The following is an 18633-nucleotide window of genomic DNA, read 5'->3' on the forward strand; positions in this document are numbered from 1 at the left end:
ACACACACACACACACACACACACACACACACACACGAGCCGCAGTTCAAAGCTCCTCCACTCTTCTGATTCCCCTTTTAAAAAAAGAAGAAGGTTCCTCTTTTTAATATGACAGTAAACGTAATTTCAAGGCAGGCATCTCTTTGGTTCTTTCATTCCGTGTCAACTTCATACAGCTGAAGACTTTTCATCTTGATTTAGCCGTTAAAGCGACGATTAAGACACTTTGAGAAGAAATGTTGAAATGGTGGGAATCTTCATTTGACATGTTGGAGAAGTCAGAGGTAAAAAGGCAAAACAAAAAAGGAAATCGATAAAAGCTCACTCCATCTTTTTTTTTTCTTAAAGACAAATGGCTCTGCTAAATGGAGCTGGGGGAGAGGTGCATTATCCAAGAGAGCTTTTCTGTTGAAGGGCTTTAATTGGGCAGTTTTTGAAAAGACTTCAAACCTTCTCCAGTAGAATATTAAAACAGTAGCTAAGTGTACTGTCACTGTACATGTCTAGTTGTGATCTGCATATTGTCAGTAAACTACAATATGACTCACATGAGCGAGGGTAGCAAGATTACAGAAAGCTATTCCTTCTTTCAGTTTTTAGAAGAATGTCAATTTGTCAAAAGAACAAATAGACCGTTTAGAGGCAAAAAGAAATATTTGTGGAAAATAGCATATGCAGTCTTTACTCGATCATAAACATGGACTCTTAGAGAAAAAACAAACAATACAAGTGGAGAAAATGTAAGATATATTTGTGCAAATGCAGCGCAAGTGGGGCCATAGACTTTCCCCCCCCGTGTTCCTTCATATGAAGAGTGTTATAATAAAATGTCTGGTTTGCTGTTGACGTTTCCGAAAGCCAGGAAACATTCTGTTTGGCCGGACATCAGTGAGACAAGTGAAAGCATATGGCTTATAAAACAGAAATCAGAAATCATTTCTCTTTCTTAAACTTCATTCACACATGCACAAAACTCCTGAAAAATTCCCCAAATTTCTGTATGAGCTGCATTTGTGAACTTTCTCCGGACTTTTCCTGCCAGCTCCCAAGTAAAATAATTCACAAGTCGTTGAGTAAACATGTGAACTCAGCAGGTAATGTTCAGGAAAATTCACCATCAGCATGTAGGCTTGATGACTTTTATGTCGCATGACCTGTGTGTCACTTGTCAAAGCAATAAGTATAATCTTTTGTGCGTGCCAGTATGACCTTTTCTTCTTCTTTCTTTTACTGTGTTTACCTCTGATTACTTGACATAAAGGTAAACAACTCTTGCCTGACTTCTCTATCTTGGATATGCCAGTTTAACCTGACACAGCCCAAATTCAACTTTATTTCAATTCCCGTCAAATCACCCCACGCTACAGGATGCCATCCTTTCAGTGGTGCAAGGAGAGTGGGCCAATTAACCGGATCTACAACCCCATCTAGTGGGGGGGTTGCTACGTTACAGCTCGGACACAACATTTGACCAGCATTGTGGGCTTACATTAATGAAAATATTAATAATTACTTTAACCGACTAGTAATTCTGGTAATGACTTGCAAGGGTGCAGAACTTTAATCAATGTTTAATTAGTCAACTTACAATCTTTATCAAATGGTGGGCTTTAAAGACTCAGGATAAAGGTAAAAATGTAACTTTCACACAGCTGGTTTCTTGTGTAATCTTTTGTCCTTGTTTAAGCTAACCCTTTTTAAAATGTTTTTATAAATCTGCATATTCAAGACAGCTACAGATGCATACCTAAAAGTTGTAAACACTTACACCTTGATCATAACAACTGGAAACTGTTGGCACGTCACGGCCTTGAAAACTCAATCAGCTGTCTCACTTTGCAGCCCACAAGTTCAACAAACAAGCTAAACTTTATCCATAAGATGTTAATAGCGACTCCCTCTTATTGAGCTTTTTTTTACAAGATGGAAATCTATTCTATGAGGGCCCGCAATTGAATGCAGTTCAGGGCCCTCAATACAGTAAAACAGTGAGGGTCTCAAGGTTTGATCAGACAATTAATGGCTGTTTCTCCCATAAGAGAGACACTTACAGCACCTTGGGGGAGCGTTAATGGGGTTGCACTGGACAATAACTCCTGTGAGGCACTTCCACTCCCCTTCCCTGTACTACTTTTACGGGCTAAACAAGAAGATGAAAGGAGGGGGTGTTAGGAGGAGGACCATCGGGGCGGCTGCATCCTTCAGCCTCCTCAAAGTCAGCTAGGCGGCTATTAACCTTGAGTTGGACTGCATCGAGCAAAAAATTATTAGGCAAAGTTATAATTTTATGGTGGTATGGGAGCGGTACAAATAAATTCATGCTGGCGGGACAGGGTAATTGGAGGGCCTGGTAATAGGGTCCCCCCGAATGAACCCAGGTGTGAGGGGAAAGAAGTTCCAGCCCTACTCCCCCAGGTGATTTATCCCTCATTCTTCAGGCCCGGGGAGTGACTCATAGCCCTCAGCCACTTGGGCAGCCGGCCCAGCACTTTTAATTATGAGCCGATGGTAGGAGGAACTGAAGCAGGGAGAAGGAGAGGGAGGAGGAGATTGAGAAGGGGGGTTAAGGGAGGGATAAAACCAAGCTGGCTCGTGGCCCCCACTTCAGGGGCCTCTCCGCTAAAGCTCTTTAGCCGCGCAGATGACAGTAAGCGGGGCGGAGGAGTAGCGAGCGGGTGAGAGGTGCCAAGCTCGGGCGCTTTATCTCGTTAGCAGCCTTAAATGCCATGCCGACGCGCCCTCCGATTTGTCATTCCAGCTATTGGTCTCTGAGGGATTTGAGAGGTGCTCTGCGAGTTAAAAGAGACATTTCCACCCTGCATTATGCTTAATGGGAGGTGGAGAGGCCAGCAGGCTTATGGATACAGCAGAAGCTATCGGGGCTGAAATGCCAATCGAAAAAGCATTTTTCATATTGCAAGTTCAGACTTAGAGGAATGGATGTAGGCCAGGAAACGTATGCAGAGTGGAAAAGACAATGAGCATCATGAAGAAAACAGAATGCAACGACTGAATCTGAGATTTAAAAAGTAGGGTCATCTCAAAGAGCATGAACTGAAAGACAGACGATCTCTATTGGTGTACAGCTTTGAATTCCCTCTGACCTTTAGATCAGCTAACAAAGGTCACTGAAGTTTATTTTTACATTGTAACAACACGATTAAAAATGATCTTTGCTTTTAGTACTGAAAGTAGAGAGTTGTAATGACAGCAATCTTAAGTCATTTACACTTATACACTCCTGAAAATATCTAGATAGTAACAGGAGGAAAGCTCCGGAGATTCTCCTGATCTGGCTGTTCACATATGATCCTCACAGCTGGAGACTATCCCCGTCAGACCGGAGGGCGGGGGGTCTCCTGACGTAAGAAATGACGAAAAAAAAAAACGTAGAAGAAGCGGATGGAGCAACAGAGTCCGCTATACGATGCTATAATGAGAATATTTACCTTTATATCAATGCTACGTGCAGTTTGGCCAAATTACATCATCAAATAAAATGAGAGGAGAAGAACATACTGATGAACAGAAAACATAATGTCACAGTTTAATTATGAGCACAGAGATTGTAGCGGTCACCTGCAGAGACTCAATGCACCGTGCAGCAGTCACAGGATATAATGTCAGCTCCCTCTCCTATTGGCTCGAAGTTAATTCTTCAGAGAATATCCTGCTGCGTTCTCACATCAGCTCACTCGGACTTGCTGAAGGAAAAATATTCTGGGAACTCCTGGAATATTTTACAACAGGACCTGAACTTGAGCACTTTTATCCCTTATGGACACTTTAGAAATATTATTTTTAACCGCCCAATACCTGCCTGTAACTGTTTTATTTGATTTTAATTGCTGACTTAGAATTTTTGTAATTTCAAGATTTTTAAATTAATTTAGTGTATATATTTTATTGTTCTTATTGCTCTTTTATTGATTTTATTTTCTCGGGTAGCTTTTGTCTCATTTTGTTTAACTCGTTGTTTGTCATTTATGTATGTTTTCTCGGCATCATTGTAAATGAGTCAACGATCTCTCCGAGAACTTAAATAAAGGTTGACGATGACATACAGCTCCTCCGGGAAACATCAGGTGTTTTCAGGAGATTTCTGCAAGTGTGAAAGCTCTATTATAGGTTTTTTCCCACACTACACTTAGTGGTCAAAATGTTCAATACTTGAGTTCAACCTGTTTCAATCGATCGATGATCAATGGTATTAAAAAAAGTGTCAGATCTTTGGACATATTTTTAACCAAAAGCTGCTGTCACAAGATAAGCACAGAGAGATCTCTGTCTGAATTGCGCAAAAATGTTGGCAATGTTTCAGTACCAAAAAGTTACCAACTGATTCATGCGATTTGGACAGTGTGCCTGCAATTTTTGTTAAAGAAAAAAAAAGAGAAACTACCCGATATTGGATGCCTAGGACTTCAGGCATATAATACTCCTACTTTAATGCCTGTTTGTTAACATTTTAATCTTTATTTTGTTATTGCTGCAAATTTGTTCTATATATTTTGCTTCCTCATATTGACAAAATCATTACAAAGGAAGCAGAATGATTTTGCATTCCTAAATGTGATTTTACATGATGAAGGATTTCACATTTCTCTTATTAATACAGACCTATTTGTTATGACATCACACAATTGCAGCAAAAGTTGTATGCAGCCTTAAAGCGCTGATCCCATGAATAAATAATAAGGACAAAAACGACTTTCATTACATTTATTTAAAAATTGCCACATTTACTCTGCTATTGGAGAATTCGCCTCGCTGGTTTTCTTGTGTTGCCAGAGAGAATGTGAAAGTGTGAAGAGGAGTATATTCAGCTACTAACAGTGTATGTGATAAGAAATCACACAGATCGACTGGGATGCATTGTCACCATTCCCAACTAGCTCTGAATTAGACTCGCTACACAAGACTTGGATTGAGCTGCGTCTGCATTCAGTGCCAGACCGTTTTCACACCAAAGTGTGCCAGAAAATAGGCTCCTTTTTTTCAAGCAGAAATTCTCTCTCTCCCTCTCTTTCTATCCCTCTTTTCTATCTCTCTTTTTTCCTCAATCACTTATAGCCAACTGTTTCCGTCATCTGTCTCTGTAATAACCTCTGCAAGATGTACGCGCAAGCTCATCTTAGAGGAGCATGTACACCCACGCACACGCCCACGCACACACATGCCAACACACAAAGACCTGCAGAGAAACCATGAATAAGCACATGATATCAATTAGCAATTGAAACAAAAGACATTTACTGAAAATTAAGCACTATAAACCACTTAGAGCTAAAGAAAGGAAGAAAGAAATTCTCATTTTGAGAAAATTGGGAATTAATGTGGTTTGAGTCCTTATTCCAGTAAAAACTACAAATGTTATTATTCAAGCTTCTTAATCTACAATTCTACAATTCATTTAGAAGAAACTTTTAACCGAAGCGACGTACATCAGAGAGTAAATACAACACAAGCAAGCATCTAGAAAAAAGGGAACAATGTCAGTAAGAGCAAACAATCAGCTTTGAGTCTGATTGGACACACAGGTACTGACAGGAAGTGACCAGAGGCAAAGCACAACATTGAGGGCAGTTCTTGAGAGCTCTAATCAGTATAGAAACCATCTTATAAGTCATCGTTATCAAACAAAAACCATCATCATTACCATCATCATCATCAATAATATGGAGACCATCATCATTAAGTTAGTAGGTATTCATGAAAGAGCTGGGTCTTTAGCTTTTTCTTAAAGGTGCAGAGGGACTCTGCAGATCCAATGCAGTTTGGAAGTTCATTCCACCACCGGGGGGCGACAGAGGAGAAGAGTCTAGTCAGAGACTTAGGACCCTGTTGTGAAGGTTGGATCAGACGCCTTTCATTGGCAGAGCGTAGTGGGCGGGAGGGAGTGTAGACCTGGATTATAGAGTTTAGGTAATGAGGAGACGTTTTTGTCTCTGTTTTGTAAGCGAGCAGCAGAGTTTTAAATTTGATGTGAGCAGTAACTGGGAGCCAGTGTAAGGAGATGAACAGCGGAGTGACATGTGGTCTTTTAGGAAGGTTGAAGACCAGTCATGCTGCTGCATTTTGTATCATCTGCAGGGGTTTGATAGTGCATGTAGGAAGACCTGCCAGTAGGGACTAGTGAATGCGTGATATCACAAGAGCCTGTACCAGGAGCTGTGTAGCATGCGCTGACAGGTAACGTCTGAACTTCCTGATGTTGTACAGGACTGGTCAAATCTAGAGATCATTATAATAATCAATCACTAGTCTGACAAAGAAATCATTTCAGCCACTGGAAAATATTTATAACTGTGGCATTTTCAAGGTATCAAGATGTTTCATAGTGCAAATAATATATTAAAGTTATAGAAGCATTATATTGAATGTAACAAACACATAAAATCTACATTACATGTATGTCACCTCTGTGTCTTCCCATACTTAACACTGCTGACCCATTTCACACTTGAGTCTCACAATATCAGTAATGAGAGTCTGACTACTTGGTTTGGATTAAGTTAAGTTTTTGGGCAATATTTTAGAGTGTTTACCTCCATTCAACATACAGTATGTGTGTGTCAATTGCTGCAACTATGAGCCCAACAAAAGCAGAATCACATATCTCTAAGGAATAAAGACTCATGAAATACAAAGAACAACACTTACTGAAACTTATTATTAAAAGATCATTAATGGGGAAAAAGCTGAATGGGTACACAGACAGAAATAGTGGGTACTTGATTCCCAGACCTGTAAAGAACTTCTTCATCCAGCTTTAAATGTTATGAGATGTCAGTTATAAGCTTTTATTTGTTACCTGGTTGTCAAATTTCAGTGACTGAGTACCGACGAGGAAACGAATGGCATCAGTTTCAGCTGTCTGGGCTGTAAGTGCACGAGCCTGCAAAGCACAAACATAATGATATTATGATCCTTTTACATAACAACATAATAGATTTTTTGTTGTACAATACTCAGATACAAACCTTAAGGCACATTTTCCACAATTACATTACACAGTAGCGCTGGTGTTGAAACAGAATGAAACACAAACAAAACGTGCAAACATTGTGTCTCAATGAGAGTCTCAATCTAGTAACATATACAAATCAAGTAAGGCAGCAAGTTTCCGTCCGTTCTTGTCCATCATATATTGAAGAGATTTTGCAAAAAGTTTGAGTTCATTCTTCCATCCGATGAAATGGGGTCGGACCTTTAAATATTTACATCTGTCAATTAAATTGTTTACCAAGAATTCTACATTGTTCTCCTGCATAAATACTCCAGTTTTTTTTTTTGCATTCATTTATTTTAATTTAAAAAAATATAACAACAAAAAACAAGCAATCCACATAAAAATCCCCTTTTCATTATATATTTCATTAAATTAAGATATCACCACATTTTCCCTTGCCAACCTGTATCTAAACATCCTCCATCACGTGTTGCCATGGAAACCATCTGTCAAGGAATTTAGCATTTTGTAGTCTTATTTTGAAAGTTATCTTTTCCATTATGTAAATCATTTGACAAGTAATTTCCAAGACTCGTGGGTTGGGGGGTCTCTCTTAAGCCAGTTCAATGTTATTGCCTTCTTGGCTGCTACGAGAAGTAATATGTAATAAATACATCTTATTTCTGCTTTTCATGGTTTCTGGGACAGCCCCGAGGATGGCCAGTATATATCCAGTTTTAATAGACATAACATTGAGAGGCTGCAAAGTAATGTCTCTGTAGTGTAACTAGCTCTGAAATGCAAACCAAAAACTCCTGTACAAGTTCACAATGGAAGAAAACATTTTCTACAGTCTCAATATCTCTCTCGCAAAATCCACATGGGTTATTGTCCAAATGGAATCTCACATGCAAGAAGTGATTAGATGGATAGATTTAATTTAAAATTGTGAAGGTTACTTCTTTAGCTTTCTGCAGGAAACAACATAATAGATTGCGGAGATGAATAATTGACATGTCTTCCATTGGGACAAAATGACATACGGATGGGAAATCTAAAAACGTCTCACAGACAGATACAATAATATGAAATAGAGCTAGCATCCACTAGCACATAATGTAAACAGTAATGAATGGTGTGACAGTTCAGCAGCAGCTTGTACCTGAAACTCGAGTCCGTAAATGACAGGAGCGTCGTCCTCCATGTTTTAGCCGGAAGTCTCGCCTCTAATCTTTCTGTTAGTTTGTCGTCTGGCGATAAAAACACTTTAAAAATTGACACTGTTGCTGCGTACTGTACAAAAAAACAACAACACAGAATCTGAACTTCCGCGATTTAGAAACTGGGTTGGAAAAAGGGTGCAAGTAAAAGTGCGTAACAGACAACGGGCATCGTTATGTTGGTTTCTAAATGAACGTAGATGGAGTCAGGAATATCAAAAATCACGTTGGCATGAAAATTGTCTGCTCTGGGACACCGTACCCGTAGCTGCAGATCAGAACTGCGCATGCGTACTAGAGTTCTGACTGTCATTCTGCAGTAAGGTGAGTAAATTAAACATTATCACATAATTCTTGCGCTTTTTTGTCATTTTATATGGTTATGAACAGCACGTTAGTATGTATCGTGTTTTTTTAAAGCGTCAACAACTATAATTGAAACATGAATGTAACCTTTTGAACCGACTGTTGTTACACCAATGTTAGCTAACGCTATCCAACCGGTGTTACGCTGTAACGAGTGACCGTGTTAACTGGCGACTTCCACTTCAATAATCTCTGTTTACTGTTTCACTTAAGACGCATATAGTTTGTATATCTTGACATTTAAACAAAAAGCTTTACAAAGAATATTCGTGTGGACACGTCCCGTCTTCAACATCTGCCGTAACTACGACAACCACAACAGCATTCAGCTGAAAGTTGCCAGTTAACAGGGTCACAAATTAAACCGTAACACCGGCTAATGTAGCATTAGCATGCTAGCATTATTAAGAAAATCAGCAGATTGCTCGGATAATGATTTAAAGCACGAATAATAAGACGAGAGTCTAACTCTCTTTCATGTTTAACGTTTGAATGTTGGGATGTAACAACTATGTACGCTGTACAGTGTTGCATATTTATCACTCACTGTTGGTATAAAATCAAAAGGTTTATGTATTGCTGTGTTTAATTGTAAAGAGCAGAAAGATGGATAGTGATGAGGCTCCAGCTCAGCGGCCTGTCACCTTGGACATCATTGTAGAAGATGTGACCCCGGAACCAGACCCTGTGGTGCCAACCACTAGCCAGACCCCCTCCAGAGATGCCCTCCTTCCCCAGGAAGACAGCATCGACCTAGGTGGGGAGTTTGTCACCCCCCAGGAGGACAGCAGCGCTACACCTTCAGAGAGCCTGATGGACAAGCTCAACGACCAGATGATGGAGAGTGTCATGATTTCTGACTCACCTAATTACAGTGAGGAGGACGATGTAGCTCCCATTGACTCCTTTCTAGATGGAGGAATTGAGGAGGAGGAGGAGGAGGAGGTGGAGGAGGAGGAGGATAAGGATAAGGCACAAGGGACTTTAGGGGGTACACAGGAACAAAGTGAAATTGGACATAATACAACTGAGATTACAGTTTCAGTGGAGGAACACGGAAAAGGTGGTGATGACGACAAAGTAGACGAGGACACGAAGGAGCAGATCGAAACACAAGAGCACGTTTCAGCTTTTGGTCCTCCACAAGGTGACATTCAGAGCCCGACTGATGCTATAGAAATGGAACCAGCACTACAAGAAGCTAAAGGGACTGGCCCAAAAGAAGAGTCTGTTCCTGTGTGCACCATATTCAGCCATGGAACACAGCCGAGGTCTCTGGTGCCTGATGGCTTCCAGCCCACTCTCATCAAGTCCCCCAGCTTCAGCATGGGAAGTAGTGGGCCAAGCACTGAGGCAGTGACCCCCAGCAAACTGACACCCCCCCTTGTATGTCAGCCCAGCCCCAGCCTCAGTAAGTTCTTCTCTGACAATGGGCAGTGCAATCCAGCCACTGATTTCTTTGATTCCTTCACTGTCCCCTCCTCCTTTATCTCAGTTTCTAACCCAAATGCTGATGTTGCTCCTGGCTCCAGCCCAGCACCCACTGCCCCTACCCCTGAGCGCCAGCTCTCCTCCACCTCCTCCTCCATCTCCACCCCTGGGGGACTTCTGGACTCTGGTGCTCCCACCCCTAGCTCGGTGTTCTCCCCTGCCCCTACTGAAGCAACCACTAAAACCCAGCCTCCTTCAGTTCAAGCAGTCCCAGCTCCATCTCAGACCCCGGCCAATCAGCCACAGCCCTTCAACCAGCTGCAGGCCGTGTTCTCGGGCAATGATGACCCTTTTGCGAAAGCTTTGAGTCTGAGTGAAGTGGACAGGCGCTATGATGCCTGGCTGCCATCTGAGGAGACCAGGAAGGTGTTGATTTCTGTTGCCACCCAGCAGTACAACCCAGCTTATGTGGAGACCAACAGACTCACCATGCCAGGACTCAAGTTTGACAACCTGCAGGTAATAATTCATTTTCTAATACCAAATATGTTCCTTTAGAAAGCCCTTCTGTCGTCCAGTTCTTGCTCACTAAGAACCAGTTTTCAGCAAAAAAAACAACTTTAAAGCTGGATTAAAAATGAAATTTTTTGCTGTATGTTTTTTTTTCTCCTTTTTTAGTTTGATATTGTTTCATTGATTGTTTAATGGCGACCCAACCTTTTAACACCATGCAGTTTGAGCTCAGATTTTAAGTAGAACTAAATTCTGTGTGTGTGTTTGGTTTTAGGGTGATGCTGTTAAAGACCTCATGCTTCGTTTCCTGGGAGAACAAGCAGCAATGAAGCGACAGGTCCTCACTGCCAACTCCGTTGAACAGTCCTTCAATGGCCTTAAACAGCTCATCGTAAGTCATTAACTTTACTTTGTGTATAGAAAAATGTGCTTTAACTCACTTCTGAGGCTCGCTACGTTACAAACAGTGTTTAGAGGCACTGGTCCACCCTGATGTTTATTTTATTATTAAACCAACTTTTTATACACTAGTTATTGAAAATGAGAACCTAGTGATCTCATCAGGATGTGTGGATCTAGCATCATGACATGTTTATATAATGTTTAAAGTAATGCCTCATGATGTTTCCTGCAGACCTACAGCATATAGGTGTACGGAGGGCTGCATACCCAAATGAGTTTTGTCAATAATGTCTGGACAAATGAGCAAGAATTCGGCAAAGTATTATGAGATACTGTTCAAAATGAACTTGATCGAGGCATCTTCATATTGTTAGATCTTTTTCTTTTTTGGGGGGGGGGGGATTTTTGTGCCTTAATTGGAGGGATAGGATAGTGGATAGAGATGGAAATCAGGGAGAGAGAGAGTGAGGATCAACATGCGGGAAGGGAGCCACAGGCTGGACCCGGACCCAAACCCGGTCCACCCACCCGGAAGACCACAACCTCCATACATGTGGCGTGCGCACTAAACACTGTGCCACCAGCGCCCCTATTGTTAGATCTTTTAATGGGTTGAATGAGAAACGGTCCAAGCTCAGAAGAAAAGAAAATGTACATTACGAGTTGTTTCATATTGTCAAGTCTTGTGGCATGCTGCTCAACAGCATATAGTGGAACAGCTTACAACAGCTTCAGTGACTTTTGGTTGTGTGCTTTTTTTTGGGACCATTACCTCTCTTTCTAAAGGTTAATGACAAAACCACTGTTAGGTTACTGCGGCCTCACATCCTGTGGTTACTGCAGCTTGCCTGACCTTCTGACAGTCAGCCTGTACAGTCAGTGATTCTACTGAAACTGCTGGGTGGTCAGGACTCAGCTGACTGATAACGGTGAATCATTCGGCTCCTTTCTTACCCTAACCCTTCATATTACATCCCTCTGTTGTTCTTCTGCAGAGCATATAAATCTGTCGTTCCTTGTGACTCTCCAGCCCTCATGCGTTGCCTCCATCATATTATCTGACCCACAGCTGACCCTCAGAGACGGTTGTTATTTAAAACATATGCACAGCAGCAGCAGACAGTGTGATGCAGAGAGGGGAAAGAGGAGAGGAGGGTGGAGTGAAGTGGAGGGATGGAGAGGTGGAGATCCACTTGGCTCACAAGTTCTTTTCTCCTGCTGTGCCCATGTATTATGCATGGGGCTGCTGTGCATATTTCAAGGGCCTTCTGGACTTGGTGTATACACACACACAAACAAGGTGGTACTCTCAGCTTGCAGTCAACTGCACTATATTGTGTAGGTGTGTGTGTGTGTGTGTGTGTGTGTGTGTGTGTGTGTGTGTGTGTGTGTGTGTGTGTGTGTATATGTAAGAGGATCATACGCCGTCTGCCAATTGGTGTGGGTGGCTCCCTGGAGCAGAAGGCAAAAGAAAAAGACGGTGAGCTGGAGAGGTAACGCATGCCTACAGGAGAGATGTCAAGAATTGACGAGCTAAAAAACATGGAGAAATGCGTGAGAGGTATAGAAGCAGAGGAGGCTACACCTGGATCTAAGCAGTAAACACACACACACACACACACGCACACTCGGGAATTTGGAGGCCTGATTATCATATTGATATGTTATGAAGTAACATGAGCATTAGTTTCTTCTGCATGAATACTGTAGATGACTTTTTTTACTTCAAGAGGTAATTTAGCAAGCCGGTGAGACGCTCGTTTGCCAGAGATTTACAAAAGCACCGACTGAGGGTCAGACATAGAAACAATTCCAGCTGACTTCTTTATTTAAGGTTTGAAGCCACACCACCTTCCTTAGTAAAACAGAGAAGATAGTGTGGCACAAGCTGAGCAACTAGAAATGGGGCGGCTGTGTCTCAGTTGGTAGAGTCGGTCATCTCTCAACCGGAAGGTTGGTGGTTCAATCCCCAGCTCCTGCAGCTACATGTCCAATGTGTCTTTAACACTTAACCCTGAATTGCTTCCGCTGCTTCATCGGCAGCGTATAAATGTGTCAGAAGACTAGAAAAGAGCTATACAAGCTCAAACCCATTTACCAATTACCAAATCAGCAAAGCAAACAACAGCTCAGCTCTCGGCCCTTTCTAAGAGCCTGTAAGAAGGAGTGTTACAAAACAGAATATTTCAACTTGGAAGTGCCAAGTTGAAATTCTGTGTTATTGTTTAAGTTAAATAATCCAAAGAATTATGTCGGCTAGAAGGAGACTTCCATGGACAATTCAGCTTCAAGTAAAGACAATGTGAATGATGAATACTGAAAGGCCATTTAAAGACTCAGTTTACAAACTGCCAGTTGCACCAGCATTGTTGACGGAAAAACTCGAGTCAGCTTGGGGTCTCCTTGACTGCTGATTGGAGTTGTTCATTCGTAGAGTTCAACCCCATTGACTTATATCAAAGTCTGCAAAAGTACCAGGCGTAGAAAACTATTATTTTATTTTATTAAAGTCATGTCATGTAGATACACTGGACAAAAGTTATCTTTTTGCATGTTTACACCCACATCAGTTATGCCCCTGGTTTTATCTTTCATACTTCTAGAAGAGGCTCAGATTTCACATGGATGAATGATAATTAGCCACGATGTTAAATTCCATATCTCTTATTACAAGTCAGAACATGATGTCATCAGACCCTCTGCACAGAAACATAACTAAAGGCTTGTTTAAAACTAGAAAAAAAACAGTATAATTTGATACTTGTGATCCTTGAAAGGAAATTCTCTCTTCACTCTAAAGGTCAGAGTCAGCGACAGAGCAGCTCTTTTTGCAGCTGCTTTAGATTTAGTGTCTCGTTCAAAAACACTTCAATTAAGCTCATGATTGCTGACACTGAGACTTGAACCCGAGGCCTCCAGCTGAAGGACAACATCTCTGCTCACTGCATATCAGTGTGGAGACGAAAAGTCCTGTTCCCTAACAGGGAGCTCGGATTGGTTTTGATTGCTTAGCTGACATAATAATCATTCATTGAGTCACTCCCACTGATGAATAGACTAGACACCATCTGCCTTCTCCATTTACTACCATTCACATGCATTCAAATGATAAAACTCACTAATAAATTATACATTTCCAAACTTTTAACAAAAAAACAAAGTCATTGATCAAAACTGCAGAAGTTGCTGTAGCTGGCTGAGCTTGGTGGGAGGTTATAATTGAAAAATGAAGATGTGCACAAGCAGAGTATGCACACACAGGACAGTGAATAATGTCAGTAAGCATGTGGATATTAAATTTTAACCTAGTGCAGCTGGATGTTTAGTCTGTCAAATAGAATCTGTGACAGTGGATCCTTTACTTACCACACGGTTGTAAAAAAACATAGATTGTATAAGAAGTGAATGTAGCCCTGGTAATGTCACCCAATGCGTTATGACCTGCCAATTTGAAGCCTTAAGTTTGGCATTATAGCCATTGCTATGTTGGGGTTCCTCTATGGGATTGGATTTGAAATTCTTTATTGTCCAAGAGGGGCAATTTGGTTTGCAACAGAGGTCAATACAGGCAATACTCATCAAAACACCACAAAGACATAAATACATGCATATTAAACATAACTCACATGGATATCATCATGATGGACGTTAGCCAAAGTGACCCTATTTGGGGCTCAAGGGTGGAGTTTGTTATCAAAGTTTTAGCTTCTATTGCCATAGCTTATTCATTAGATGGCGAGCTGTGACAGTGTCAACAAAAAACGTTCTCTACAAAAAAGTGTTGGAATTAGTGGCGATAGTTGACCGGGGTGCTTTGATTATTGGACTAAATTCTAAGATACAAAAACTCACACAGGAATGAGAGGTGGGTGAACGAAACCAACCAGGCTGCTTAAAAGAAACGACAGCTGTCTTCTCTTTAAGTACTGTCCAATCACAATCCTGACTCCAGTGATGCACCCCCTTGAGTTTGAACCATTTATAGCCTCACTTTTGCAGTCAGCCTCAGGTGGCCTATAAAGGAACTGCAGGTTTTTACACATACCCGGTGGCTTACATTTTCCGCCCTGGAGTCGGCCTCTTGGTGTCATCTGTGCTATGTGAGATAGTATTCAGTTGTCAAGCACAGTGCATGTATTTGTTTACACGCATTAAACACATTTTATGCTACTCTGTATTTGATGTCAGCTATGATGATCATGGCCTTTTGCATGGATGGTGCTAGTAGTCAGTTCATAGGGTGTGTGTTTGTATATATATATGTGTGTGTGTGTTGTAAGGCTTTGCTATGAGCTGGCAGAATGAGTCATGCTGCAGACCCAGAGTGTGACTGCACCAACTGCCACTGCACACTCGCTCGGTACGTACATATACATGTACACTGAGGTCATGCTCAACACACACAACACTGAAATGAAAACCCAGCACTTCTTCTCTTTGTTTCTTTGTGTCTCTCCCATCAGGTGGACATCACTTTTGAGAGCTGTAGTTACATATTGATAACAAACTTTGTTTCTGATAATGCCTCATGCTGTGTCAGACTTTACAAAACAATCACTTCTGAGATGAATCTGTAGAATAGTCCTAATCCTAACTTGAAAGTTTTTTGGGACCTCAGCACTAAAATGTCTTTAGCATCATTTTTAAAAAAAATAAAACTAAATGACTCATTATACATGATCAAGGTTTCAAAACTGAGGATGATTTGTTTTTGTTTTCTACTCTCAATTACAGCTCCAAATGAATCGTTTGAGCTGTAAAATGTCAAAATCAGAACACAATCATTTATCTTAGCCCAAGATGGCATCTCAAAGTAGCTTTTTATTGCCCAACCAACAATCATAACCCCATTTCAATTAACACTGATAAAGATAAAAGCATTGCAGATAAAATCCCCACGTTATGATTTTAAGTGCTCGAACCAGACAATATTTTCTCGATGAATTACTTTTTCATTCATCAGTATCATCATTTTTGTTCTGACATTTGCTTTTAATGTATTTATTGTCTTGATTACTTCAGCAACAAAGATTCATTTTGTAATAGCAAACAAAGAAATGAGAGGGTGGTTTGATTTGCAGAACAGTGAAAAAATGTCATGTTTAATGTGTCATCACACGGCAACCATGTTCCTTTGACATCACGCATACGGTGGTAAGCTAAAATGTTGTTATCACATCTTAGGCCCCGTGTCCACCTAGCGTTTTTTCCAGGCAGGAAAGCAATGGCTGTGCGCTCAAGAGCTCTTGCTTTTGCTCATATTTGGAAAAGAGCGCTGATGACGTCAACAGTGCTTCTCTGAAAAGTTAAAAGATTTTCAACTTGAGTGCTCTTTGCACAAAAAAGCCAAAAAGCTCTGGAAAAAAATGCTCGGCGCTGTGCTTTTCCTCAAAGCATCGAATATCGATACCTGTTTTGATACCATGGCAACCAAACTACAAGTCCTGGACACCCAAAATTGGACAATTGTATTGTTATTAGCAAAAACATACAGGCAAATGTTGCCAACTTATTTGTGCTGTTTAGACCGTGCTCTCTCTCTCTCTCTTTTGCTTTTGGTAAAAAATTGAAAGTATCAAATTCTCAACATATTTAGAACAAGTTTGGCAACCTTACTTTCAACCGTACAGTGTCATCCTGAACAAACACAACTTGGCAAAACTACATAATGAGTTTGTAGATTTTTCTTTTGCAATGTTAAGGAACTATAAGTATAAGGAAATGTTGGTAACAGAGTTTGGGGACTGTCCTGGCCCGCCCCCTACTTTTGTCTTTGTCATCTCGGTGACCTCTGCTGTGTGGTCAGCAGTGGGTTTGTCTCTAGCTCAGCACCACCCAGGGCTGGCCTCATCTGTCTCTCTCATTAGCCATCACCCCCCTCCGCTCCTCCTCCCTCTCTCTCTCCCTCCTTCTCCTTCATCTCTGTCTATTCTCCCCTCCCTCTGTACTTTCCACCAGAGACTCTAACCTCTCTTTCCTCCCACAGTGTGATGCCGTCTGGGCCCAGGGCCAGCAAAATATGTGTGTGTCTGTGTGTTTGTGTGTGTGAGAAAAAGCGAGACCCACCTTTGCTGGGTCAGACACACACACACCCCCATAATCACTGCAATGACCCAGCTGCTGCATCGCTCTTTGATATCATTGCTGTAACCTTTACTTGTCATTATCGTAACCTTTTTACATAGCTGTCATTTCCTCCACTAGTTACTCTTGCAAGCCGAGGTCTGGTTAATGCACCGTCAGCTTTTGTAGCGCTGAAGGGCATGTTTAAACCTTAGTGGTAGTTGTTTTCACCTTGCTCTGTTTGTCTTGGCTGGAGCCATATGCTCAGAGCGACAGTGAAAGTACAGATACAGTTTAGCCTGTTTGACAGTTAATACACATAGTTTAATATAACTTTTTTGTTTGTTTTTTTGTTTTTTCAAATTTGGCTAATGAGGGCGATGCATTTAATTTTTTAGTCGGATAATCGTGCACATGATTCATAACCTATGCTTTCCTCTGAACCTTTATTTTTCCCTTCTCACACTGCACTTCATGTACAACAGTCATTTCAATGAGAGACTGTTTGCCTTCCTTTGTCCAGGTTTTCAGCATCTCCTTGTCTTGAAGGATTTGGCTTTACCAAACAACTTTAAACACATTGGCCTCCAGATGTGATCAGAAAACAAATCATTGTTGTCCAACACCTCATCAAGCTTCCCTAATATTCTTAACTTTAGTTCTGTTACTGTGTTCCCAATGCAATTCACCCAAACTGAGAGAAATATTGGCCAATCAGTGACCTTACCTCCACAGTCAGCCTCAACTATGTGGTCTTACAATAGAGGAAAAAAACTTCCTGTGTGTGCTGAACTTCAGCGGTACTCTCAGAGGAAAAAGGAAGTGGGACGTTTCTGTTATTGTTGACAACAAAACCATCAAAAGCTATCCAGTTGCCCACTACTCAATCAGCGGTTGATATCACCCAGAGGAGCGTCACTTAGAACTCAGAAACTGTTTTGAAACATCTCAGGGACTGTTATGTAGAGTTCTCACACAAGCCATGAGCTAGTACAGTGTCCTCGCATAATATATTATGCAAGTTTGTGTCCCAACATCTATCATTGTCACTGTTTGAAGAGTCCAGCGATTGCCTGCGGGAGACAAAATGGCTGCTGTGTGAAGTTCATATCAGTACAGCAGCCAAGCAGGCCGTCCTCCAGCTCCAGGGCAATCTTCTGTCCCCCGGTTCAAGTGTCTGTAGACCAACTACACAGGCTTCAAAGAAAAATTAGCCGCTGTTGGTAATGACTGGTATTCACTTTTAACATATTACAAATGTGTTTTTTTCTCACACCCTCTGTGTAATCCAAAATGCAGGGGCTTAATTGAAACCGCTCGGGAGCTCCCTGTGTTAACCAAAGATGGTGTGAGGAAGCCTTTTAATGTCCGACTCGCCTTGAGGCTTCAGGTCTTGCGAGAGAAGAAGTGGGCGTCCGTTTGTTCATCAAGCTTTGTCCTGCAGGGTTTTTTTTTTAAACTCACTAAAGGAAAGGCGCACTGAACTCTTGATCTTCAACACATTTTAGAAAGCTCACCCCTTTTAATCACGACGAGACTAATTATGTTTCTGTGAATGTGTGAGAGAGAGAGAGGGATAGAGGAGGCGATATGTGCACTTTCTCATCGCACACATTCTTCTGTGTGTGTTTATGAAACATTAAAATACTACTGAAGTCAAACCTGTCAGTACAAACAGTGAAGGTG

The 18633-nt window shown here is 41.3% G+C and overlaps 2 protein-coding genes across 3 annotated transcripts in view; one reads left to right on the forward strand and one right to left on the reverse strand.

Annotated features, from left to right (window-relative positions):
• eipr1 (EARP complex and GARP complex interacting protein 1) overlaps positions 1-8296 on the reverse strand; it is a 56472-nt gene extending 48176 nt beyond the window's left edge. The window contains exons 1-2 of the mRNA XM_061062699.1: positions 8115-8296; positions 6815-6898 (exon numbers count right to left, since the gene is read on the reverse strand). Of these exons, the coding sequence (XP_060918682.1) occupies positions 6815-6898; positions 8115-8156 (126 nt within the window). The 5' untranslated portion in view covers positions 8157-8296. The remainder of the gene's footprint in view (positions 1-6814; positions 6899-8114) is intronic.
• A 126-nt stretch (positions 8297-8422) lies between these two features.
• The window catches only part of trappc12 (trafficking protein particle complex subunit 12), a 31865-nt gene continuing 21654 nt past the window's right edge, over positions 8423-18633 (forward strand). The window contains exons 1-3 of one of the 2 annotated variants that reach the window (XM_061063555.1): positions 8423-8496; positions 9136-10488; positions 10757-10873. In XM_061063555.1, the coding sequence (XP_060919538.1) occupies positions 9145-10488; positions 10757-10873 (1461 nt within the window). In that variant the 5' untranslated portion in view covers positions 8423-8496; positions 9136-9144. The remainder of the gene's footprint in view (positions 8497-9135; positions 10489-10756; positions 10874-18633) is intronic. The other variant, XM_061063556.1, reaches the window with a different exon arrangement.

Source organism: Labrus mixtus, chromosome 18 (genome assembly GCF_963584025.1).
Source record: "Labrus mixtus chromosome 18, fLabMix1.1, whole genome shotgun sequence".
NCBI classification, from domain to species: Eukaryota; Metazoa; Chordata; class Actinopteri; order Labriformes; family Labridae; genus Labrus; species Labrus mixtus.